We start from the raw sequence: 25,075 nt of genomic DNA, 5'->3' as shown, positions 1-25,075 counted from the left end.
AAAAAAAGGGGAAAAACTGAAATTGGAAACAAGGAAGTGAAATTATCTCTTTGCAGATGACATGATCTCATAGATGACCCTGAGAATTACACACACACACACACACACACACACACACTTGTTAGATCCAATAAACCAATTCAGAAAAACTAACTCTTCTTACCCGGTGGTGGCGCAGTGAATAGAGCATTGACTAGGGATGCTGAGGACCCAGGTTGGAAACAGTGAGGTCCAGGCTTCAGAGCGGACGCACCAGCCTGCATGCAGAGTTTCCGGCTTCAGGACGGGATCCTAGACATGACACCAAGGTCGCTGGATTGAAGTCCAAGGTCGTTGGCTTGAGCAAGGGGTCACTGACTCCACCGGAGTCCCTGGGGAGGCATCTATGAGAAACCAATCAATGAATAGATACTGTGATGCAAGAAAAAATTTATGGCTTTCATCTTCTTCCCTTCCAGCTTCTCTGCCTCTTCCCCTCTCTAAAAAAGAAAAGAAAGACTGACTCATGCAGTGGAAGGCTGACCCCTACAGACAGCGTGGCCTGCCATCCTCTGCCTTCTGGCTCCTGAGTGGGTGTGACAGTAACACCCACCTGCAGGGGACACAGTGTGGGAAGAGAAACCACTCAGAGTTCCCACATCACCGCCCACTCTGGGCAGGACTGTGGTTTCCTACCCACTGCGTTCTTCTACCCACAGCCACAGGTCAGGAGGCTGGGCCTCCCCAGAGCCTGACTTCCCTGCGAGCTCAAACGTGCTTCCTTCCTGCCCTCTTCCAGCCTAGAGGTGGAAACGGCTTCCTGCTGGAGGTCAGGGACCCCGGCCCCTGGGTCTCCTCTGCCTTCCAGCTCCTCTGCAAACGGTATTCTTTCTTCCCAATATTTATCACCAGTCTGTAATTGAAGGGTCGTCTAAATCCTTAACATGTCTGACCAGGCGGTGACTCAGTGGATAGAGCACCGACCAGGGACGCTGAGGGCCCAGGTTCCAAACCCCGAGGTCGCCGGCTTGAGTGTAGGATCACAGACATGACCCCGTGGTTGGGAGCCCCGGGTCAAGGCAGGTATGAGACAGCAATCAATGAACAACTAAGGGGCTGCAAAGTGTGAGTTGGGCTTTTCATCTCTCTGCCGTCCTCTTGCACACACACACAAAAAAAAAGAGAAAGAAAAAAATCCTTAATGTAAGAACACAAAGGAAGAGAGAGCTCTAACCTGGCACACACTGTTCATGCCGACATTTCACGTTTGGAAATGCACAGTCACAGCAGCAACACAAAGTATTCACGAAGAATTCGTAATCTCTGAGAACTATGAAAACATTCCTGCTAATGGTACGATCTAAACACTGGACGGCCCTATTGTTACTTCTGCATCGCAAGAGGTCATTTTCAAAACAGATAAAACTCAGTCTGTAGGCCGCTGTGAAGGGTGAGGACGACAGTCTTTTCCTTCTTCCTTTAACTGTCGTAGCCGGTGGGATCCTCAGACAGGCAGCACCTGAGGGGCAGTGTCCACGAGGGACCGGGGTGTCTGCTGTCACCCGGGGAAGCCTGAGCCGGGGTGCCTGTCACTCGGCTACAGCAGGAGCAGAGGCTCTTGACCGGGCAGTCCCCCCCCCAGGGCTGGGAGGCCACCTGGGCCTCCCCTGCAGCCACGTGCTGGGCTCAAGGTCTGCAAAGGTGACCCCCAGCTGAGACGTGCTGTCCCGTCTGTCTGGCTTCCGCAGAGGCTGGTCTGTCACCATCTCCAGCCTGAGCCTCCTCACTGTGACCCCGAGGAACAAGCCCCTCCCTCAGCGCCCACCCATCAGCACCTTCATTCGCTCTCGGACAGGAAACTGCACTGGGCCGGGTCCTCACTCTGAGCAGCCTGCCCGCATCCGGAGTCCCTGCTCTGTCCCTCTGCCTTCGCTTCAGCTCCGTCCTCCTTGTTTTCAGTGTCGGCGACGGGGCGCTGCTCCTTCAGCGGCTCCTGTCACATCTGATGTCCCCAGTCTGTCCGTCACCTCGGACAGGGCCCCTGCAGACCCTGCCACCCGCTCGTCCCGTGCTCCCGCCAGACCTGTCACTCCCCCTGTGCCCACGATATCCACGTCCGCCCCGAGGATCAAGTCCCCCTCCGCGGCCCACTCCACTCCACGTCCACGGCTCCCCGACCTTCCAGAGCCACCGCAGCCCCGGACGGGCCGCCCGACGCCCTGTCTGTCCCCTGGGAAGTCTCCCCGTCCCACGTCTCTTCAAGTGGCTTTTCCAGTCGTCGCTCAGGGTGGTCCCCTCTCCCTGCAGTAGGCGGACAGGTCTTCTGCCAACGGGTCTTATTCTTTCTTTCTTTTTAAAAAATTGTATTTATTTATTGTGGCAGAGACAGAGAGAGTCAGAGAGAGGGACAGATAGGGACAGACAGACAGGAAGGGAGAAATGAGAAACACCAACTCTTCGTTGCGGCTCCTTAGCTGTTCATTGACTGATCTCTCACATGTGCCTTGACCGGGGGCTAGAGCAAACCGAGTGACCCCCTGTTGGAGCCAGCGACCCTGGGCTCAAGCTGGTGAGCCTTGCTCAAACCAGATGAGCCCGCACTCAAGCTGGCAACCTGGGGGTCTCGAACCTGGGTCCTCCGCATCCCAGTCCGTCGCTCTATCCACTGCGCCACCGCCTGGTCAGGCTATTCCTTCTTTCTTAAACGCCCCGTCCAGGCGGCTGCGGGGCCTCTTTCTGGTGGACACGCCCCGTTGTCCGGCAGCGGGTCCCTGCGGTCTTTCTGGGGCTTCACACCGCGATCTGCCTGCGCCTGGACGTGGCCTGGGCAGTGGGCTGCCCTGCGCTCTTGGCCCCGATCCCCCACACCACCCCTGAGAGTTCTTGTTCCCTGTTCTCTCTGCTCTCAGCCCCTCCACGGGGTCTGGTTCCTTGTCAACTGACCAGCACTGCCCAGGGCCACCAACAGGAGTCTTCCGGGAGGGTTTGGTGGACACTCCTGTGAAAGGTTCTGGGTGTGGTTGGAGGGAGCAGAATGTTTACAACTGCCGGACCTTCTTTCTTTGCCGTCTTCGAATTGATGTAAATTTCTTCATGCTTTTAAGACTGTTCAAATCTTTCCTGTATCTTCACTGACGTATCTAAGACAACTTTGTTTTGTGCACATTAATTTCACCTCTTTTATTTCTCTCCTCGCAGAACAGCTGCCCTCAGCAGGCAGGGCGGTCAGCAGGCAGCCACCAGCCCAGCCCTGCTGAGCGGGAAGCCACGCTGCTGAGCCCAGGAGTCCCCATCCCAGCTGTCACATTGCTCAGGACTCCATGAGCAGCCCTGGGGTGCCGGGAGGGGCCACGTGACCCCATCCATCACGGCCTCCCCCACCCCGGACAAGCAGCCCCTCCACACGGGCACCCTCCGCTGCCTCCACGTGCACACCGGGACCTCCACCCACTCCGCCCACAGCAAGGGGCCCTGAGCACAGCTTTCCCCCACCTCTCCGTGTTCCGGGTCAGTTTCCTCACGTTCCTGACCGACCCGCCCACCCGGTAGCCCCTGTCCATGAGTCACTGTGCCCTACTCAGGGGCGCCTTTCACACTCCCCTCCCGGGTCTGTTCAGGACTGACCCCGTCCTGGCTGACAGCCCTTCCCGAGCTGTGCAGCGTCAGCTCCCAGGCCCCCTGGTCCTGCTCTGCCTTCTCCTCCTGGGTCTGAATCACAGGAACTTACTCTGGAGTTTTAAATCCCAGCATTTCTAAAAGCTTTCAGTAGGATAACTCTGTGTGGGTTAAAGAGAATTAGTTCAAAACTCTAGAAAAGCACACTTTCATGAAGGACGACACCCACAGAGACAGGTGGACAGATCATACGTGCACAGTGGATTTTCAGAGTGAGCATTGGGACAAATAACACCCACGGAACATTCCCAGCACCCGGGAAGCCCTCTTCATTATTATTCAGTCATACCCTCCCCCCACCCACCCTGAGTGACCACCATCTTGAGGTCTCACAGCACAGGGAGTCCCGTCAGGTGTGATAGAATGGAACAGTACAGTGGACGCCCCTGGGCACCTGGCTCTCACTCAGCGTTGTGTCCTGGGTCTCATCCCTGTGGCTGTGAGGTTGTAGTGTGTCCACTCTCACGGCTACACGGGGTTCCATTCTATGTACAGACCACACTTGTCCTCTACTGTTCATGTGAATTCATGTTATATTCAGATTTTACAAATCGTGCCGCTATGAATAATTTCTTCATACTATTTGGCACAATATGTGTGCAGGTCTACTGGGTATACAACCAGGAGTAGAAATGGTAGGTCATAGGGTGAGCAAGCGTCTGGGTGCAGTAAGTTCTTTCTATATATATATATATATATATATATATATATATATATTTTTTTTTTTTTTTTTTTTTTTTTTTTTTGCATTTTTCTGAAGCTGGAAACAGGGAGAGACAGTCAGACAGACTCCCGCATGCGCCCGACCGGGATCCACCCGGCATGCCCACCATGGGGCGACGCTCTGCCCACCAGGGGGCGATGCTCTGCCCATCCTGGGCGTCGCCATGTTGTGACCAGAGCCACTCTAGCACCTGGGGCAGAGGCCACAGAGCCATCCCCAGCGCCCGGGCCATTTTTGCTCCAATGGAGCCTTGGCTGCAGGAGGGGAAGAGAGAGACAGAGAGGAAGGTGCGGCGGAGGGGTGGAGAAGCAGATGGGCGCTTCTCCTGTGTGCCCTGGCCAGGAATCGAACCCGGGTCCCCCGCATGCTAGGCCGACACTCTACCGCTGAGCCAACCGGCCAGGGCCTTTTTTTGTATTTTTCTGAAGCTGGAAACGGGGAGAGACAGTCAGACAGACTCCCGCATGCGCCCGACCGGGATCCACCCAGCACACCCACCAGGGGGCGACGCTCTGCCCACCAGGGGGCGATGCTCTGCCCCTCCGGGGCGTCACTCTGCCACAACCAGAGCCACTCTAGCGCCTAGGGCAGAGGCCAAGGAGCCATCCCCAGCGCCCGGGCCATCTTTGCTCCAATGGAGCCTTGGCTGCGGGAGGGGAAGAGAGAGACAGAGAGGAAGGGGGGGGTGGAGAAGCAAATGGGCGCTTCTCCTGTGTGCCCTGGCCGGGAATCGAACCCGGGTCCTCTGCACACTAGGCCGACGCTCTACTGCTGAGCCAACCGGCCAGGGCCCAATATATTTTTTTAAGTGAGAGAGACAGATAGATGGGAAGAGAGTAGAGAAGCATCAACCTGTAGTTGTGGCACGTTACATGTTCATTGATTGCTTCTCATATGTGCTTTGACTGGGGACATTTAGCCAAGTCAGTGACCTCTGGGCTCAAGCCAGCAGCCATGAGGTCATCTCTATGATCTCACGCTAAAGCTGGAGACCTAATATCAAGCCAGCAATCTCAGGGTTTCAAAGCTGGTCCTCAGCATCATAGGCCCATGCTCTATCCACTGCAAGAGCATTTTTCAAAGTATTCAAATCCACTGACTCTCACACTAGTAATACAGGGAAGGCCAAAAGTAGTATTACAGTTATGAGCACCCAAAACACAGTGTTTATTCTTGTATTATTATTTATTTATTATTGTATTATTTTTCATACGAACAGCCTTAAAACAGCTATTGCCCCACCTGTCTATAAGAGAGTAAGTCCGAATTCTTGCCAACAATTGATTTTGTCTGTCTTTTTCATTTTAGCCATTCTGGAGGGGAGCAGTGATAGCACCTTGTGGGTTAATTTGAATTTCCCCTCTGACTAAACATGTTGAGCAACTTTCATAAATTTATAGTCCACGTGCATGTCCTTAACAGGAGGGCGGACTGGACTGATGCTAACGACTGAGTGGACTCTGCTCACGTGCCCGCAGGTGTTCTCAGCAGGTAAGGGGAGATGTCCTGGCCGGGCAGGAAGAAGGTTAGAGGACAGGACCTGGGAGACAGGTTCAGGGGGTTGGCCCAGGGCGAGCTGCCACTGCCCACTGCTCCCCTGGTTGCAAGTCTGTGGGGACCCTCAGAGCTTAGGAGAGAGAGAGGGAAGGAACACGTGCCTGGGGAGAGGGGGGAAGAAGAGGGAGGGGAAGGGAACGGTGTGGACATGACCCCGGGAGAGCCCGCCAGCATCTTTTAACTGTTACGACACTTTTTCTATTTATGGACCTGTGATATAACGGAAAATATTTTCTCTTTCCCCTGGTTCCTGGCACAGAGCTCCTGAAGCCCTCACTCCCCTGGGTGACAGGAGTGTCTCTGGGAAGCTCATGAGATGGCCCGTGGCTGAGGTCCTGGGTGGCTTCAGGATGGGGCTGGTCACCAGAGACCAAGCTTGATGAGAGGGTTGGAGCTTTCAGCCTCACTGCCCCACCTCTGGGGAGTCCAATCACCAATGGCCAATGATTTAATCAATCATGTTCACATAGGGAAACTTCCATAAAAAACCCCTTAAGAATGGGGTTCGGGGAGCTTCGGAAGTAGCTGGAAATAGGAGGGGAGACAGAACTGTGCCGTCGGCTCTGGTGTGTGTCTGAGCAGATTGCTCAGCACTGGGTCCTGGTCAGTCCTTCCTCCCGTGTCTTCTGCAGCCATCACTGCCCGGGTCACCTGTGCCATTGTCAAGGCTTTAAATATTTCTATGAGCTGCCTCCCAAGTCAATTTCTCCAGCCAACATCTCTCCTCAGGACCCAGGTTCAAACATGAGGTCGCCAGCTTGATGTTGGCCTGAGGTGTGGAAGCCCCGGTTTCTATTCATGGTCAGGCACACAGGAGAGGCAACCATTTGTTTCTACCCCTCCCCTTCTTGCTCTCTCTCCCCTCCTGCAGCCACGGATGGACTGATTCGAGCACACTGACCCGGGGCACTGAGGATGGCTCCAGCAAGCCTCCTCCTCAGGTGTAAGAAATGGCTCAGTTGTATCAGCCCCAGATGGGGACATCACCAGGAGGATCCTGGTTGGGGTGCATGCAGGAGTCTGTCTCTGTATCTTTCCTCCTCTCATTTAGAAACGGAAAAGAATTATATCTACAGTCTTACTTCAATAAGGCTGTGAGGTGCTGCAGCTCAGCGTGACCTGTGGTGGCCCTGAGGTCACTGGTGCAAAGCCTGGGCTTGCCCGGTCAAGGCACATACGAGAAAAAACTACTACGAGTTGATGCGTCCCATTTCTCCCCCATTTTCCTCTCTCTCTAAAAAAAAATTAATTAATTAAAAAATGAAAAGAACAAAAGCTGCAGCTCAGGGCACCTGAAGGAAAGACAGGGATGCTCTTTTCTCCTGACCAGAGAGGACTCTGCTGGACAGGGAAGTGTGGGGAGGGGCCTGGGGGCAGGGGTGGGCCAGCCTCCCACCTCCTCACACTATGCTGATAGGAATGCAGACACGTTCAGATGCCCTCTGCAGAGAGAGAAGTGAGAGGTTCCTGAAGTCACAAACAGGGCTGGCCAGTGTGTGTCTATGAAGCATCTTCCGTCACTCAGTCCCCCACAAGGCAGCTGTCTCACGCTGTAGAAGAAAATAATCACGAACAAATACAGGTCAGTCATGGTAACTGGTTACATTCTCAATAGCCCACCTCACACTCAAAATATCCCAGAAAGTCCCCATCACCCAGTCCTGTCCCCTTTGTCCCAACTCCTCCCATCAGGGTCTCGACTTTAGAAGCCGTGAGAGACACATCAGAGCCCTGGGCACTGTCACTGCCTGGGGTAGAACACAACAGGACGTGGTCAGAGCCTCCAGGATGGGAGATTAAAGGAGGAGCTATGCAGGGTGAGGTCCCCCCATGGCTCCCGTCTGCAATGACACAGGGTCTCAGGGGTCACCCCCTCCATACTCACTGGCAGCCTGAGCGTAGCTCCCTCCTTTCCCACCTGCAGGAAGAAAATATCCCATGAGAGAACAGGGAGGAAGCAAGGTCATGAGGTCCTAAAGGAACCATTAGTCCTGGGCCCCAGAGAAGTTTCCAGAACTGTGAGGACAGACCCAGGGCAGGATCAGAAAACCTGAGAAAAGTACAGGTATAGGAACTGGGACAACTATCCTCTATGAGTTCTGTCCTCAGGAGGACCCTCCCCTCTGATCTGTGACTATGGGGACCTGGTCCCCATCACCAGACTCATCAAGGTAATAAATCTGTCCCTCATGTTCAAACGTGCCTCACTAAAGAGTCAGTGTTAGCAAACAGCCCCAGACTGGGCAAGCACATGTGTGGAGATGGTACTTCTCATTAATGAAGCGGACACACTTCTTCCTGGGCTTGAAACCCCCTGTGGGACAAGAAACTCAGACCCCACCCTTCCCTACCTGAGCGCCTCCTCCTCCACATCACAGCTCCCACCACAGCTCCAGTGACCACAGCTCCAAGGAGGACCAGGACAGCAACGGTGACCACAGTGAGGTTGGTGGACTGAGGAGGCTCTGGGGAGGGAAGGGAAGGTGAGGGCCCTGACCCCCAGGCCGCAGCTCCGACCCTGCTGAAGTCCCCCAGAGGGTCTGCTCCCTGAGAAGAGGCTCTGTGCCCACGTCCCCTCCTCACCCCATCTCAGGGTCAGAGGCTCAGGCAGCCCCTCGTGCTGCACATGGCACGTGTAGCTCTGCTCCTCTCCAGGGGGCACTGCCACGGCCGCCCACTTCTGGAAGCTCCCGTCCCCCGCAGGCCTGGTCTCCACAAGCTCCATGTCCTGGGTCAGGTCCTGCCCGTCACGCTGCCAGGTCAGGGTGATCTCCTCAGGGTAGAAGCCCAGGGCCCAGCACCTCAGGGTGACCTCACGGTCAGAAATGGGGTGGTGGGTCACGTGTGCCTTTGGGGGGTCTGAGTAGAAGGGTGAGAAATCTCTGTAACTTTGCATCTGTCACCGGCCACTCCAGCAACACTCATGTGACCATCCTGAGTGGACAGGACAGCTGGGGTGGGTAGGGACACCAGCCTCCAACAGAGGTACCTGTAATGATCTCTTAGTTATTATTATTATTTTTTAAGTGAGAGGATGAAAGACAGAGAGACAGATTCCTGTATGCATGCCCCATTCTCCCAGACTGGGATCCACCTGGCCATCTCGTTACAGGGTGATGCTCTGCCCATCTAAGGCTGTAGTTCAGCAAACAAGTTATTTTAGTGCCTGAGGCAGAGACCACAATTGATCCTCAGTGCCTGGAGCCAACTCTCTGGAACCAATCATGCCATGTCTGAGGAAGGTAAAGAGAAAGGGGGGGGGGCGGGGGGGGTAGAGAAGCAGCTGGTTGCATCTCCTGTGTGCCCTGACTGGGATCAGAGTAGAACAGCCACAGGCAGGGCTGATGCTCTACCACTGAGCCAACCAGATGATCTTTATCTAGGTTTTCAAAAAGTTCTAGAGTCACAGTGACACACCCCAGGGTAGAAAGCAGGATTCTGAGGCAAGAAAAAGGAATTCTGGACCTGACTTGGGTGGAGTCCAAATGACTCAGAAAACCCAGGGTCAGACCTCAGACACATTGCTTGGGGGGCTGAGAACAAGGCCTAAAGGAGAAAGTCCCCATGGGTCCCAGGGCCACTGCCAGGGTCAAGGGGAACTGCTGATGGGTTAGTTCAGGGTTGGTCTCCCCTCAGTCCCAGAGAGACTGCACCTAATTGTCCCTGAGAGAAGGCGGGAGTTGCTATCTGGTTCCGGATCTGAAATCCAGGGGACTCAATGTTGGGACACAAAGGAGGGTGTTCTGACCCCGGCCCATTTCCTGTCTTCGTGTAGGAGCCGCAGCCCGAGGGGAGAGGAGGGAGCCCCGCGGCCCTGGTACCTGCGCGCTGCAGCGTCTCCTTCCCCTTTTCCAGGTAAAGGCGGAGCCACTCCACGCACGTGCCCTCCAGGTAGCTCCTCCAGTTCTCCGCCACACCGATCTCCTCCCACCTGCGCCGGGTGATCTGAGCCGCCGCGTCGGCCGCGGTCCAGGAGCGCAGGTCCTCGTTCAGGGCGAGGTAGTCGGTACCGTCGTAGGCGTCCTGTCTGTACCCGCGGAGGAGGCGCCCGTCCGGGTCCACTTCGCAACCAGCCATCCCCTGGAGGGTGTGAGACCCTGACCCCGCCCCGCGGTCAGCCCCGCCCACTCGGTCCCGCCCACTCGGCCCCGCCCCGATAACTGAGATCTCACCTAAACTGAATAGAAATCGGGTCCAAGTCCCCACAGGCTTCTACCGGGTGGGGTGGGGGTCGGACCTGGACACTGTAGCGACGCCGGCCCGTCCGTGGGGATGGGGTCGTGACAGGGACTCACCCGAGTGACTCACCGTCCTGGCTCTGGTTGTAGTAGCCGCGCAGGACGGTCAGGTACTCTCGGGAAATTCGTGCGAGGTCCTTGGCGTCCCGCGTGTTCCGATCCCAATACTGCGGGTCCTCCTGCTCCACCCACGGCTGCTCCATCCATGGGGCCCTTGGCTCCGCCCTTGGGCTCGGGGCGACGCTGTCGAACCTCACGAACTCCGTGTCGTCCACGTAGCCGACGGCGATGAACCGGGCCTCCCCGCGGCCGGGCCGGGACACAACGGTGACGAAATATCTCAGGGAGTGGGGACCTGGGGACGGGGAGGGCTGAGAAACGGCGACCGTTGGAGTCGCGGTTCCAGGTCCGCGGTTTGCGGGACAGGAGAGGCGGGACAGAGTAAGTGGCGGGGTCAGGACGGGGAGTCTGGGAGAGGCGGGTATTTAGCGGGGATCTGAGGTCAGTACCCGCGTAGTGGACACGCGCACTCCCTGGGGTCCTGCGCCCCCGCCGGGTCCCCTCGTTCCTCCCCACAGAGGCCGTTCCCTCCCGACCCGCACTCACCCGCCCAAGTCGGGGTCAGGACCAGGGACCCCGAGAGCAGGAGGAGGACGGTTGGGGACCCCATAACTGTACATAACAGTCTGGAGAGAATCTTAGTTGCGGATCCGAGATGATTTATATCCGGACACCTCCGTGACGCTGATTGGCTACTCTAGAAACCCGACACCCAATGAGAGTGATATCTGGGGATGCGTCATGAGTATCCAGTAAGGAGGACCTAACACAGGCTGTGAGAGGTAGAAGTGAAACCCGGGCACATGAGAACTCCCCAAAACTGAGTTTCCCCCCTGGGCTGTGACCCCGAGAGCCAAGCCTGGGGACCTGGGGCTGTCCTGACTTCTCCTCCTGCGCGGAGAGCTCTTTGTCACCCTGTGTCCCTGAGTCCTGGCCCAGGGGCTGTGTGAGGACACCAGGGAGAGACCCCCAGGCTGGGCCCCGACCCTTCCTCCTCTCTTCCGGGAACCTCTTCCCCTAAAATGGACTCCCTGCCTCCCACCCTTTATCTCTCCCCCTGGCCTCTTCTAGAAGAAAACTCACCCCAGGGAACTTGATGTCAGAGAGTGAGCTCGCCCTGGGAATGGAGGTGGAGGGACAGGGGTTTCTCTTAACCCTGGAGGAGCTGTGTCTGAAAACACGGGATGGAGATTCTCAGAGACCAGTCTCCCTGTTGTCTGTGAACCCCAGTGGGGAGCACAGTCTTGGAAACCCTGAACATCAGGAAGCTGATCTGTAAAGAAGTGATTTTGTCCCCTTGGTCCAGAAATGTGTCTAACCAGCACTGCAGTCAGACTCACAGAGCTCCTGAATTCTGCTTCCCACACAGTGTGTCTGTGACTCGGGATTGTTACATTGTGAAATGATCTTCATTCAGTAGCCCTGAGTTTGTCTGTGAGTCCCCCACATCCTCAATACAGAGAAGCCCAGGGAAGCCATGAGTCACTGTGCATTTCAACAGGAGCATGTACATCCTCGAAGTTACAAGTGCTCAATGCTGTCATCCAAATGATGGAGAGAGAGAAGGGAGGTTGGCTGGAGGCGTCCCAGACCCAGGGCAGAGAAAGGAAAGTCCAGAGAGGGTGTCAGGGAGCCTGGAGCCTAAGTCAACCTTCAGAGGGACAAAGGTCCTGCCTCGGTTTTTCTGCTCTTCTCATTTTTTACCCCACCCACCTCCAGGCCCAGGGGCACAAGCTCTGTGGGATGGGAAATGTCCTCATGGCAGGACTTCAGAGGGAGCCATGTCCTCAAGGAGACCCAGGTCCCTGCAGAGTGGCAGGTATAGGAACACCCTGTGAGGACTGTGCAGATTTGGTTGTTTCTGGGCTGAGACCTCCGGGAGACACAGTGGGAAGGTTTCAGGAGCTGGGGAGGGGGTGTGAGGGGAGACAGAGTGGGGGTGCATGGAGCCTGTGGAGATGAGCATGCAGGATGTTTGGGGGACTAGGGGTGACTGAGACAGGGAAAAGGAGAGAAGGAAGTTAGTCCTGGTGGATTGAGGTAGATGGTGGTGAGTGTGAGAGAGGGAGGTGGGAGGGGCAGGGGTCTGGGGCTCTCACTTGGGCTCTGTCAATGGGGATGAGGAGGTTTGGGGAGGTCAGCATTAGTTCTAGTGTGTGGACAGTTCTTTACTCCCTGATTGTGAGGTGCAGTCCCTGGTTAAGGAGGGGTGTAAGGAGTTAGTGAACTCACTGTGGACCCTTGTGTGGTGGGTGTGAATTCACAATTAGCAGTTGGGCTAAGCTTTGCCCAACACCTGCTTAGCGAGAAACATTTCTGGGACACCAGGTGTGATCCTGACACAGGGGCCGTCTTCTGTTTTCCTGTGAGGACAGAGGGCCTAAGGAAGCTGTGGTCTTTGTCCCTTAGTCCCAAAGTGAATGTGGACACTGTGGAAGATTAGGTAGACATTAAAATGTGTTACCAAATAAGAGATTTAAAAGAAAAACTTATAAATCTCTATTTTTTGAGGATAATTAATATGATTTTATGTGAACTTGAAATTTGAAAATGTATGGGAGTTACAAATATTTTCCTCAGTATTATAATAATAAAATTATTAGTATTGTAGGAATAATATTGTTTGGGGAGAATGCTCTTTACATTTATGATTCTTGCAAGTGATTTTCAGTGATTCAGCAAAAATTATACAACTGCAATGTGCCATACACATGAGATAAATATTGAAAAATGTTAAAACTATTGAATCTGAAGTGACAATTGCACTATCCTTTTAAACTTCCTGTATGTAGAAAAATGTCACTCATAATATGGACATTAAAAACAGAATATAATAATGACACAGGAAGTGTTCAGAACATGAGGTCCACATAAAGGCTGGGTTTAAAAGTGTATGTGAGCCCTGGCCGGTTGGCTCAGTGGTAGAGCGTCGGCCTGGCGTGCAGAAGTCCCGGGTTCGATTCCTGGCCAGGGCACACAGGAGAGGTACCCATCTGCTTCTCCACCCCTCCCCCTCTCCTTCCTCTCTCTCTTTCTTCCCCTTCCGCAGCGGAGGCTCCATTGGACCAAAAGATGGCCCGGGCGCTGGGGATGGCTCCTTGGCCTCTGCCCCAGGCGCTAGAGTGGCTCTGGTCGCGACAGAGCAACGCCCCAGATGGGCAGAACATCGCCCTCTGGTGGACGCGCTGGGTGGATCCCGGTCCGGCACATGCGGAGTCTGTCTGCTGCCTTCCCCATTTTCCAGCTTCAGAATCAATAGACAAAAAACAAAAAAAAAAAAGTAGTCGTGTGAGTGTGAGTGTGAGTCTATGTGTGTCATAGTGAGAATCCCCGTTTAAGTGAATCAATTCCAATCGTGCTTTTATCCCCTCATTTATTCACTAGAACAAATGTTGTAAAATTAACAACCAGGCGCTTTACGGGCTATGGAAATGAACCTGTGAACATCACATCCCTGTCCCTTGTCCTCAGGGAGCTTATAGTCTCAAGGAGGGACCAGAGAGTAAACAATGAACGTAAATACGTTTAAAAATGTGTGTCAGTGAACCTGGGAGAGAGGGAGGCTCGAGAAGTCCCTCGGGCAGGGACGTGCAGTGAGGGCGTGTCAGTGCAGGGACAGTAGAGAGAGGGTTGTAGGAGATGACTCTCACCAATGTAGACGGCAGTTAACTGCAGAGCGAGGGTTAAGTGTGGAGATGAGATCTTGGAGTGTGTTGGCCATGGAGAGACACTGGTCTGGGTACTCAGGTGCATGTGCACAGGATTCCTGGAGGGATGTCTGCGGGAACCGGATGTCCTTTGTGATTGAGAAGCTCTGGGACAATGACTCTTCTCGTGTCCTTGTTCATGAAAGAAACAGTAGACGTGCAGGGCTGGGGATGAAACGGAGGGAAAACGGCTTGTGTAGCTTTCTAGTTTTCTCTGCTGAGCTGTGGCTCTGTAACTCAATAAATATGCAGAGACGCAGTTTCTCGGGGCTGAATCCGCCTGAGAGTCCCAGCCCTCCGCCCATTTACTTGCATCTGGTGTGTCTTTAGCCTCGCGAGACCAAACCGTAAAGAAATTCGTAACAAGAGGGCCCCTCAGAAGGACCTGGGTCCATGTCAGGGAGGAAGGTGCTGCCTGGTGACAGGTCCTCAGCCCGGGACAGAGCTCGGGCTCTGAGGTGAAGCACCCCGGACGCCTGTGGGGCAGGAACACCAGGGACCGGAGTCTGGGCCCCTCACAGGGCCACCTCTGTGTTCCCTGGGCCTGGACTGGAGAGGGTCTTGCAAATGAGAAAGATTTTTAGAGTAAATCATACTTGAAAAGTTCATTCAGGCCACGGAAGCACATTTCAAAAATTTTATATAGAAAGTCTCCTCCCCTGCGCGGGCCCGAGGGACCCAGGACTCTGCCAGGATGAGCTTGTCACCAGCTTCCCCCGTGTCCTTCCTGACAATAAGTTATGTAAATACTATTGTGCAAACGTGGAGAAAGAGCACCCGGAAGAAACAGGGAGGGGTGGGAAGAGCATCTACTTCTCGGTTATGCTGGGGGTGGCCTTCGCGGACAGGACAGAGCAGGAGAGGTGGAACTCGAGACCCACGCGCGGCTCCGAGCGCCCCTCCCCTCCAACCCGCGGCGCGAGAGGTGGGGCGCGGAGCTGCTCCCTGCGCGGTTGGCGTCCCGGAGCCGGTCGGCGGCGCCCCCGCGTGGCCACAGCGCTGAGGACAAAAACCTGTTCCCCTTTCTCCTGCTCAGCGGGGTCTCCCCGGTTCCCCGGGTCTCCTAGATCGCGCACGGAGCAATACACATGGGGGAAGGGGCGCCACCCCCGGGACCAATTCACCTTCTTAGTGTTTCCTCCCATCGAGAAGCTGGGACTGGTCTCAGACATGAGGGGGGTCTCTAGGCGGTAACAGCCGGTTCCCAGGTCCACAAAGAGCTTCAGAAACATCCTGGGTTCTGCAATGCACCCGGGCTGTCACTTCTCTGGATGGGGCCGCACGTGCCTGTCACTTATGTCTGCTTTAGCTGCTGGTGCCAGAGATCCCTGCGCCTGAGAATCAGCCCAGTGAGTCTCTAACCCTGGGATCTGAGGGAGGAGCCCTGGGGCATCAGGTCCGGGAAGGACAGGGGGCTTCCCGGGGAAATGGAGACAGAGGAGAGGGTCATCAGGAGGTGAAGGCAGAGAGGACAGCAGGAGACACCAGAGAAGACTGTGATGGGGAGGGCTGGCCACGGGGACACGTGTGGGGCTGTGTTTGGACAGTGATCTCTGGGTACTGGCCACAGAACCAAGGACAGGTGCCTGTGCCACACCTCGGGGACCAGCCTGGTCCTGAGTCCTGGGGTTCCCAAGGTCCCACTCTGGAAACCTCATGTGTGGTCTGAAGCCAGGCCAGATGAGCTCAGATATGTGGCTGTCCCTTCCTCATCTACTTCTCTCCACTCCCGCGGGGCTGACACTGTCCCCGTGAGCTGGAGGTATTGACAATAAGCCAAGACAAAGACAACTGACAACTCTTGTTCCAGGATCTGGGGTGTCCCAGCCCCTCTGCAGCTGTCTTAACACAGGGCCCAGGTATCCTGTCCTCTCTCTCTCAGGTGACCTAAGTGCCAGGATCCTCAGTCTAGACCACGTCAGTCCCCTGTGTGCCACCCCAGCTCCATGTCTCATCTCTACCCCGATGTCTAACCCAGAGATTTGATGCTTTCCAGCCTGGGGACAGCTCCCTTGACCCTCCAGCCCTGCAGCTGAGGGACATGACCTGCAAGATAGCCAGAGCCCCTTCCCGGCCCAGGACACATCACAGGCAGCTGGTGGTCGGGCCCTGCCTGTCTGCGGTGCCCACATGGCTCGGGTGTGAGGGCAGCAGGCACTGTGCAGACCTCGGGTGTGAGGGCAGCAGGCACTGTGAGGGCAGCAGGCACTGTGCTAGCTCAGGGGACCAAGAGCAGTAGGGAGACACTAGACTCACATAGGACACATGTGGACACATGCACACGTGTGCACACATCATACAGGACACACACCACACACCAGTAGGTCTCCTCTCCCCAGACCCAGACCCAGTGTTTTTTGTTTTGGGGTGTTTTTTTTTGTATTTTTCTGAAGCTGGAAACAGGGAGAGACAGTCAGACAGACTCCCGCATGCGCCCTCGACCAGGATCCACCTGGCATGCCCACCAGGGGGCGACGCTCTGCCCACCAGGGGGCGATGCTCTGCCCTCCGGGGCATCGCTCTGTTGTGACCAGAGCCACTCTAGCGCCTGGGCAGAGGGCCAAGGAGCCATCCCCAGCGCCCAGGCCATCTTTGCTCCAATGGAGCCTCGATGCGGGAGGGGAAGAGAGAGGCAGAGAGGAAGGGAGAGTGGGAGGGGTGGGAAGCAGATGGGCGCTTCTCCTGTGTGCCCTGGCCGGGAATCGAACTCGGGACTTACCACACGCCAGGCCGACGCTCTACACTGAGCCAACCGGCCAGGGCCGTCAAGGCTTTAATATTTTTATGTGCTGCCTCCCAAGTCAATTTTTCCTCTCCTGAGGACCCAGGTTCAAAAACCTGAGGACGCCAGCTTGAGTGTTGGCTCGAATTTGTGGTCAGGGCACATAGGAGAGGCAACCATTTGTTTTTACCCCTCCTTTCTCTCTCTCTCTTCCCCTCCACAGCCATGACCAATTGATTCAAGCCAATCATCCCGGGCACTGAGGATGGCTCCAGCAAGATTACACCTCAGGTGCAAAAAATGGCCTCAGCTGCGAGCATCGGCCCCAGATCAGGGCATCACCAGGTGGATGCTGGTTGGGGGCGCATGCAGGAGTCTGTCTCTGTATCTCCCTCATCTCATTTAGAAAAAGAAAACTATATCTAGAATCGTATTTCAATAAGGCAAGTAAGGTGCTACAGTCAGCCTGACCAGTGGTGGCCCTGAGGTCACTGGAGCAAAAGCCCTGGCCTTGGCCAGTAAAGGCACATATGAGAAAAAACTACGAGTTGATGCATCCCACTTCTCCCCCAATTTTCTCTCTCTCCCTCTAAGAAAAAATAATTAATTAATTAATTAATTAAGAAAATAAAAAGTAGCTGCAGCTCCAGGGCACCTGAAGGAAAGACAAGGATGCTCTTTTCTCCTGACCAGAGAAGGACCCTGCTGGACAGGGAAGTGTGGGAAGGGGGCCTGGGGGCAGCGGTGGGCCAGCCTCCCACCTCCTCACACTATGCTGATAGGAATGCAGACACGTTCAGATGCCCTCTGCAGAGATAGAAGTGAGAGGTTCCTGAAGTCACAAATGGGGTTGGTGTGTGTGTGTGTGTGTGTGTGTGTGTGTGTGTGTGATGCATCGTCCGTCACTCAGTTCCCGACAAGACAGCTGTCTCACGCTGTAGAAGAAAATAAACATGAACAAATTCAGGTCAGTAGCTATAACTGTGACATTCTCAATAGCCCACCTCACGCTCAAAATGTCTCAGAGAATCCCCATCAACCCAATCCTGTCCCCTTTCTCCCAAACCCTTCCCACACCAAGGTCTGACCGTTAGAGGCCTGTGAGAGACACATCAGAGCCCTGGGCACTGTCACTGCCTGGGTAGAAACAATAGGACGTGGTCAGAGCCCCAGGACAGGAGATTAAAGGGAGAAACTATGAGGGGTGAGGTCCCCCCATGGCTCCCATCTGCAACATGCCACAGGGGCTCAGGGGTCAACCCCCTCCATACTCACTGGCAGCCTGAGCGTAGCTCCCTCCTTTCCCACCTGCGGGAAGAAAAGCATACTGTGAGAGACCAGGGAGGAAGCAGGGCCCTGAGGTTCTAATGCAGAGGTCGGGAACCTTTTTGGCTGAGAGAGCAATGAACGCGCACATATTTTTAAATGTAATTTCATGAGAGCCATACACAACCCGTGTAACTTACGCATTATCCAATAAAAATTTGGTGTTGTCCCGAGGATAGCTGTGATTGGCTCCAGCCACCCCGCAACCATGAACATGAGTGGTAGGAAATGAATGGATTGTAATACAGGAGAATGTTTTATATTTTTAACATTATTTTTTTTATTAAAGATTTGTCTGCGAGCCAGATGCAGCCATCAAAGAGCCACATCTGGCTCGGGGAGCCATAGGTTCCCAACACCTGTCCTAAAGGAAGCCTACACCCAGATCTCAAGGAAGTTTCTAGATCTGTAACTACAATCCCAGGGCATAACCAGGAAACCTGAGGAGAGTACATGTGTGGAGACGGACCAACCATCTTCCAGGACGTCCATCCTCAGCAGACCCTCCCCTCTGACCTGTGACTGTTAGGGACCAGGTCCCCATCACATGGCTCATCAAGGTGATAAATCTGTCCCCTCATGTTCACACGTGCCTCACTAAAGAGTCAGTGTTAAGCAACAGCCCCAGACTGGGCAAGCACACACATGGGGACAGTACTTCCCATTAATGAAGTGGACACACTTCTTCCTGGGCTTGAAACCCCTGTGAGACAAGAAACTCAGACCCACCCTTCCCTACTGAGTGCCTCCTCCTCAACATCACAGCCCCCACCACAGCTCCAGTGACCACTGCTCCATAGGAGGACCAGGACAAGCCAAACGGTGACCACAGTGGGGGACTGTGGCCTGAGGAGGCTCTGGGAAGGGAAGGAAAGGTGAGAGCCCTGACCCAGGCCGCAGCCTTGTCACCTGCTGAAGTCCTCCAGAGGCCCCTGCTCCTGAGAAGAGGCTCTGTGCCCACGTCCCCTCCTCAACGCCATCTCAGGGTCAGAGGCTCGGGTAGCCCCACATGATGCACATGGCACGTGTAGCTCTGCTCCTCTCCAGGGGGCAACCCCTCAGCCGCCCACTTCTGGAAGCTCGCGTCCCCGCAGGGCCTGGTCTCCACAATTCCATGTCCTGGGTCAGGTCCTGTCGGTCACGCTGCCAGGTCAGGGTGATCTCCGCAGGGGTAGAAGCCAGGGCCCAGCCACTCAGGGTGCCTCACGGTCAGAGATGGGGTGGTGTGGTCACACTTGTCTCTGGAGGATCTGAGCAGAAGGATGAGAAAGTCTGTAACTTTGCATTCCAGGGGTCAAGGGGAACCGCGATGGGTTAGTTCAGGGTTGGTCTCCCCTCCATCCTGGAGAGACTGCACCTATTGTCCATGAGAGAAGGGGGGGAGTCGCTCTCTGGTCATGGATCTGAAAACCCAGGAGAACCAATGTCCCGACCACAAGGAGAGTGTTCAGACCCCGGTCCATGTTCCTGTCTTCGTGTAGGAGCCACAGCGCCGAGGAGCTGAGAGGGGAGCCCGTGGGCCCTGATACCTGCGCGCTGCAGCGTCTCCTTCCCCTTATCCAGGTAAAGCGGAGCCCTCCACGCATCTGCCTTTAGTAGTTCCTTTGCTGCTGCACAATATCGTCCTTCTCTAACTCGCGCCGGTGATTTGAGCCGCCGCTTGGGCCGCGGTCCAGGAGCGCAGGTCCTCGTTCAGGGCAATGTAGTCGGTACCGTCATAAGCGAGCTGCTTGTACCCGCGGAGGAAGCGCCCATCGGGTCCATTTCACAGCCAAGGTTTGCTCTGGAGGGGGTGAGACCCTGACCCCGCCCCGCGGTCAGCACCGCCCACTCGGCCCCGCCCCGCCCCGACCGAGGGATTAAACCTAAAAGGAAAACAAAACTGGATCAACGTCCCGCGTGGGGGCCCTTCTGGAACGGGATGTGGGATCCCGCGGCCTCTGGTGGAGCTCACCGTCCTCGCTCTGGATGTAGTAGCCGCGCAGGACTGATCAGGTACTCTCGGGAAATTCGTGCGTGGTCCTTGGAGATCGCGTGTTCCGGTCCCAATACTGCGGATCGTCCTGCTCCACCCACGGCTGCTTCATCCACGGCGCCCGCGGCTCCACTCTCGGGATCGCGGCGTCGCTGTCGAACCGCACGAACTCCGTGTCGGTCCACGTAAACCGACGTTAATGAAGCGGGGCTCCCCGCGCCGGGCCGGACCCGGCGGTGATGAAATATCTCAGGGCGTGGGGGCCTGGGGCGGAGAGGTGCTGAGAATCGCGACTCTTGCAAGCCGGGTTCCAGGTCCGCGGTCTGCGGACGGGAGGGGCGGGACAGAGTAATGTGGGGGTTGGGTGGGGCCAGGACGGGAGCCCGGAGTCAGGACCTGAATGGTGAGACGCGTCCTCCCCGGGGTCCTGCGCCCCCGCCGGGTCCCCTCGCTCCTCCCGCAGAGGCCGTTTCCTCCCGACCCACACTCATCCCCCCAGGTCGGGGTCAGGACCAGGGACCCCGAGAGCAGCAGGAGGAAGGTTGCGGGTCCCATGCCTGTACCCTACAGTCTGGAGAGAATCTTAGTTTGCAGATTCGCGAACATTTATAACCGGACATCTCGGCGAAGCTGATTGGCTTCTCTAAAACCGGATACCCAATGGGAGTGAAATCTCGGAACGCGTCATGAGTATCCAGAAAGAATGACTCCACACAGGCGGTGAGAGGCAGAAGTGTAACCAGAGAGATGGGGACTCCCCAACACTGATCTTCCCCGCCCAGACTCCGCCCTCGAGCCAGGCCTGGGGACCCGAGACTGTGCCCTGACCCCTCCTCCTGCGAAGAGAGCTCTTTGTCACCCTGTGTCCCTAAGTCCTGGCCCAGGGGCTGTGTGAGGACACCAGGGAGAGACCCCCAGGCTGAGCCCCACTCCTTCCTCCTCTTCTCTTCCCGGAATCCCTTCCCCTGAAATGGACATTCTCCCACCCCTGATCTCTCCCCATGGACTCTTCTAGAAGAAATGTCACCCCTGGGAACTTGATACCTGAGAGTGAGCCAGCCCTGGGAATGGAGGTGGAGGGACCTGGGTTTCTCTTAACCCTGGAGGAGCTGTGTCTGAAAACACGGGATGGAGAATCTCAGAGACCAGTCTCCCTGATGTCTGTGAATCCCAGTGGGGAGCACAGTCTTGGAAACCCTGAACGTCAGGAAACTCATCTGTAAAGAAGTGATTTTGGCCCCTTGGTACAGAAAAGTGTCTAACCAGCACTGCGGTCAGACTCACAAAGCTCCTGAATTCTACTTCCCACACAGTGTGTCTGTGATTCAGGATTGTTACATTGTGAAGTGATCTTCATTCAGTAGCCCTGAGTTTGTATGTGAGTCCCCCACGTCCTCAATACAGAGAATCCCAGGGAAGCCGTGTGTCACTGTGCATTTCAACAGGAGCATGTACATCCTCAAAATTACATGTGCTCAATGAGGTCATCCAAATGATGGAGAGAGAGAAGGGAGGTTGGCAGGAGGTGTGCCAGACCCAGGGCAGAGTAAGGAAACTTCAGAGAGGGTGTGAGGGAGCCTGGACCCTAAGTCAGCCTTCAGAGGGGCAATGGTCTGCCTCAGTTTCCCTGCTGTTCTCATCTTTGACAGGATGGAGCCTGTGAGAAGTGAGGTCCCAGAGCAAATGGAGCAGCAGATTTGAGAGCACAGCAGAGGGGCCATCGGTCAGTTATGCTCCCTCAGGCTGAGGTCTGGTGTGCATTCTCACGCTGCCACGTGACCTAGTGGAGGAGAGAATGACAAGAGAGGAAAAGGGAAGAACTGCTGGACCAGCACCTTTATGTAGACGAGAAGGGATGAGGCCTCGAGCACCAGCAGAGGGACGGCTCTGGCTGGGAGTGTGGACAGCTCACCTGTGGTGAAGTCTCCAAGTAGACGGTGTTGGAAATCTGTAATAATCTCTTCTAATGTGTCCAGTTTTCTCATGAAGCAGGAACAAGGTCACTGGCAGTAATGAGATGGGGAAGGAGGGTGGATGTTTGAGCAGAGGATGGGGGAGACTGAGGGAGCCGTGCAGGGACAGGATGATTGTGGGCAGCAGTGTGGACCCCCTTGTGGTCTGGGTCATGATGTTAACGTGACAGCATCCATGTGACTGTGTTGTCTCCAGCCTCCTGTAGCTGCACGGGGCAGGTGCAGGGAGGGCAGAGGTAGAATTCCCGGCTGTGAAGTTTTCCAAGCAAGGGTGACAAGGCAAGGGAGACCAAGGGAGGGACTGAAATGCTGTCCCATGGAATTGATGATGAGTGAGAAGGTCTGGACTGGTGGTGGCACAGTAGATAGAGTGTTGACCTGGAAGGCTGAGGTCACCAGTTGGAAACTCCCAGGTCCCTGTCAGAGCTGCAGGTGCAGGAACACCCTGGGAGGACTGTGTGGATTTGGCTGATCCTGGGCTGAGACCTCCGGGGGACACAGTGGGAAGGTTTCAGGAGCTGGGGAGGGGGTGTGAGGGGAGACAGAGTAGGGGTGCACAGAGCCTGTGGAGATGAGCGTGCAGGATGTTTGGGAGGCCAGGGGTAACTGAGACAGGGAAAAGGGGAAAGTGAGGTTAGTCCTGGTGGATTCAGGGCAGATGGTGGTGAGTGTGAGAGAGGGAGGTGGGAGGGGCAGGGGTCTGGGGCTCTCACTTGGGCTCTGTTGATGGGGATGAGGAGGTTTGGGGTGGTCAGTGTTAGTTCCAGTGTGTGGTCCTCTCTTGACCCCCTGATTATGTTGTGGAGTGTTGGAGAAAAAGAGAGTCTTAGAGGATGTGCAGGAGTTCACTTTTAACCCTGAGGGAGGGGACTGTGCCCACACCAGGTCTCAGGGTGACACGTGCAGTTGGAGTTGTGGCATCTGGGGCACCAGGTGTGACTCTTGAACTGGGGTCCTGCTTCTGTCCTGCTGTGGGGACAGAAGTCCCAGGGGAGCTGTGCTTTTATCCCCAATAGTCCTTACGTGCATATCTACACTGTGGAAAGTTATAAAGACATTGAGATGTTATCCCAAATGAGAGATGATTTCATTTCAAAATCCGAGTTTTAAAATGCTGAGAAATAGGGAGTGAAAGAAATGTTTCTGTTTCTCAGTTTACGTGGTGTTACCATCAAGGGGACAGAGAGAGGGGTGGCCGGGAGGGACGGACACTCAGAGACGGCATAGGACCTGAGCGCTCCTCTTCTCCACGTGAGAGGCTCTGGGGGGATGACACAGAGGACCTTGTGTGACTTTGACACTTTATACTGTTAGGGAATTACAGTTGTTTTCTTCAGTGTAATAATGTTTTTTGAAGAAAAAGGTTATTTTCAAGACATGAACACCGAAATATTTAGGGGTGAGTGTCATGATGTTGGCAGGTGATTTTCAAACATTCAGCAAAAATTATAGAAGTATATGACATAGCAAATGTGTGGCAAAATGTTAAAATGATTAAGTTTGGGGTGACCATGTGTTATTCTTTCAAACTTTAGGTATCTTTGAAATTTTTCACAATAATTTGGAGAAATATTTTAAAATAATAATGTGTAATGACTTGGGAAACGTTCACAACAAAATGTTGAATGAAAATTAGGTTCTAATCTGAGCGGTGGTGGTGCAGTGGATAGAGCATCAACCCAGGACCCTGAGGTCCCCAATTGAAAATCCCGAGGTCACCGGCCAGAGCACGGCCTTGTCAGCTTGACTGCAGGATCATCAACATGACCCCAAGGTCTCTGGCTCGAAGCCCAAGGTCTGTGGCTTGAGCCCAAGGGCGCTGGCTTGAGCAAGGGCTCACTGGCTGGACTTGAGCCCCCTCCCCGGTCAAGGCACATGTGAGAAGCAATCAGTGAACAACTAAAGTGCTGCCACTACGAGTTGAGGCTTCTCATCTCTCTCCCTTCCTGTCTGTCTCTAAAAAACAAAAGAAAAAAAGAAAATGAGGTTTAAGCTTGTGTGTGTGTGAGTGTGTGTGTCATTGTGTGTGTGTGAGAACATCAGTGTGTGTGTGTGTGTGTCATTGTGTGTGTGTGAGAATGTCAGTGTGTGTGAGTGTGTGTGTCATTGTGTGTGTGTGAGAATGTCAGTGTGTGTGAGTGTGTGTGTCATTGTGTGTGTGTGAGAATGTCAGTGTGTGTGAGTGTGTGTGTCATTGTGTGTGTGTCCGTGTGCATGTGCCGGTGTGAGTCAGTCAGTGTGCACAGCCCTGTGTGTTGGTGCGCAGCAGTGTGTGTGACTGAGTGTGCATTCCCTCACTCATCACTCAGCAGATGTTGTAAAATCAACCACCAGGCACCTTCAGGGCAGTGGGAATGCAGCTGTGGACATCACAGTCCTGTCCCTGTCCTCACAGAGCTGACGGTCTCAGGAAGGGACACACAGTAAACAAATAGATACATTGTAAAGTGTGCTAGTGAACTGGGTGTGAGAAAAGCACAGCTGGGTGGTCTGACCTGCCGTTACGCAGTGGATAAAGCGTGGACCTGGAACGCTGAGGTCACCGGTTCAATCCCTGGGCTTGCCTGATCGACACGTATGGGAGTTGATGCTCCCTGCTCTTTTCCCCATTTCTCTCTTTCCTCCCACCTTTCTATAAATGAATTTTAAAACAATCCCAGGCCCTGGCCAGTTGCCTCAGTGGTAGAGCGTCGGCCTGGCGTGCGGGGGACCCGGGTTCGATTCCTGGCCAGGGCACATAGGAGAAGCGCCCATTTGCTTCTCCACATCCCCCCCTCCTTCCTCTCTGTCTCTCTCTTCCCCTCCCACAGCCGAGGCTCCATTGGAGCAAAGATGGCCCGGGCGCTGGGGATGGCTCCTTGGCCTCTGCCCCTGGCGCTGGAGTGGCTCTGGTCGCGGCAGAGCGACCCCCCCCCCCAGGGGCAGAGCATCGCCCCCTGGTGGGCAGAGCATCGCCCCTGGTGGGCGTGCCGGGTGGATCCCAGTCGGGCGCATGCGGGAGTCTGTCTGACTGTCTCTCCCTGTTTCCAGCTTCAGAAAATTACACACACACACAAAAAAAACAATCCCAGCAGTGAGGGGAGAGGGAAGCTGGGTGCCCAGGGCAGGCAGGGCAGGCAGAAAGGACCTCAGGAGGACC

At 55.0% G+C, this 25,075-nt stretch overlaps 2 protein-coding genes and 1 pseudogene across 3 annotated transcripts in view; all 3 read right to left on the bottom strand.

The window, feature by feature from the left end:
* LOC136333391 (patr class I histocompatibility antigen, A-126 alpha chain-like) overlaps window positions 1-10,852 on the bottom strand; it is a 46,826-nt gene extending 35,974 nt beyond the window's left edge. The window contains exons 1-7 of one of the 2 annotated variants that reach the window (XM_066272523.1): window positions 10,780-10,852; window positions 10,244-10,528; window positions 9,757-10,032; window positions 8,519-8,794; window positions 8,287-8,400; window positions 7,821-7,853; window positions 7,349-7,485 (exon numbers count right to left, since the gene is read on the bottom strand). In XM_066272523.1, coding sequence (XP_066128620.1) covers window positions 7,481-7,485; window positions 7,821-7,853; window positions 8,287-8,400; window positions 8,519-8,794; window positions 9,757-10,032; window positions 10,244-10,528; window positions 10,780-10,843 — 1,053 coding nt within the window. In that variant the 5' untranslated portion in view covers window positions 10,844-10,852 and the 3' untranslated portion in view covers window positions 7,349-7,480. Of the gene's footprint in view, window positions 1-7,348; window positions 7,486-7,820; window positions 7,854-8,286; window positions 8,401-8,518; window positions 8,795-9,756; window positions 10,033-10,243; window positions 10,529-10,779 lie in introns of those variants that run through there. The other variant, XM_066272609.1, reaches the window with a different exon arrangement.
* Window positions 1-25,075, bottom strand: part of LOC136331716 (patr class I histocompatibility antigen, A-126 alpha chain-like) — a 276,160-nt gene that overhangs the window by 228,608 nt on the left and 22,477 nt on the right. Inside the window, exon 8 of the mRNA XM_066270697.1 lies at window positions 17,564-17,589. Coding sequence (XP_066126794.1) covers window positions 17,569-17,589 — 21 coding nt within the window. The 3' untranslated portion in view covers window positions 17,564-17,568. The remainder of the gene's footprint in view (window positions 1-17,563; window positions 17,590-25,075) is intronic.
* LOC136320965 (patr class I histocompatibility antigen, B-2 alpha chain-like) lies at window positions 17,753-20,518 on the bottom strand (annotated as a pseudogene).

The sequence above is a fragment of the Saccopteryx bilineata genome, chromosome 1 (assembly GCF_036850765.1).
Source record: "Saccopteryx bilineata isolate mSacBil1 chromosome 1, mSacBil1_pri_phased_curated, whole genome shotgun sequence".
In the NCBI taxonomy this organism is placed as follows: Eukaryota; Metazoa; Chordata; class Mammalia; order Chiroptera; family Emballonuridae; genus Saccopteryx; species Saccopteryx bilineata.
The sequence above is the reverse complement of the archived record's forward strand: the minus strand, read 5'-3'. Positions and strand labels throughout refer to the sequence as shown.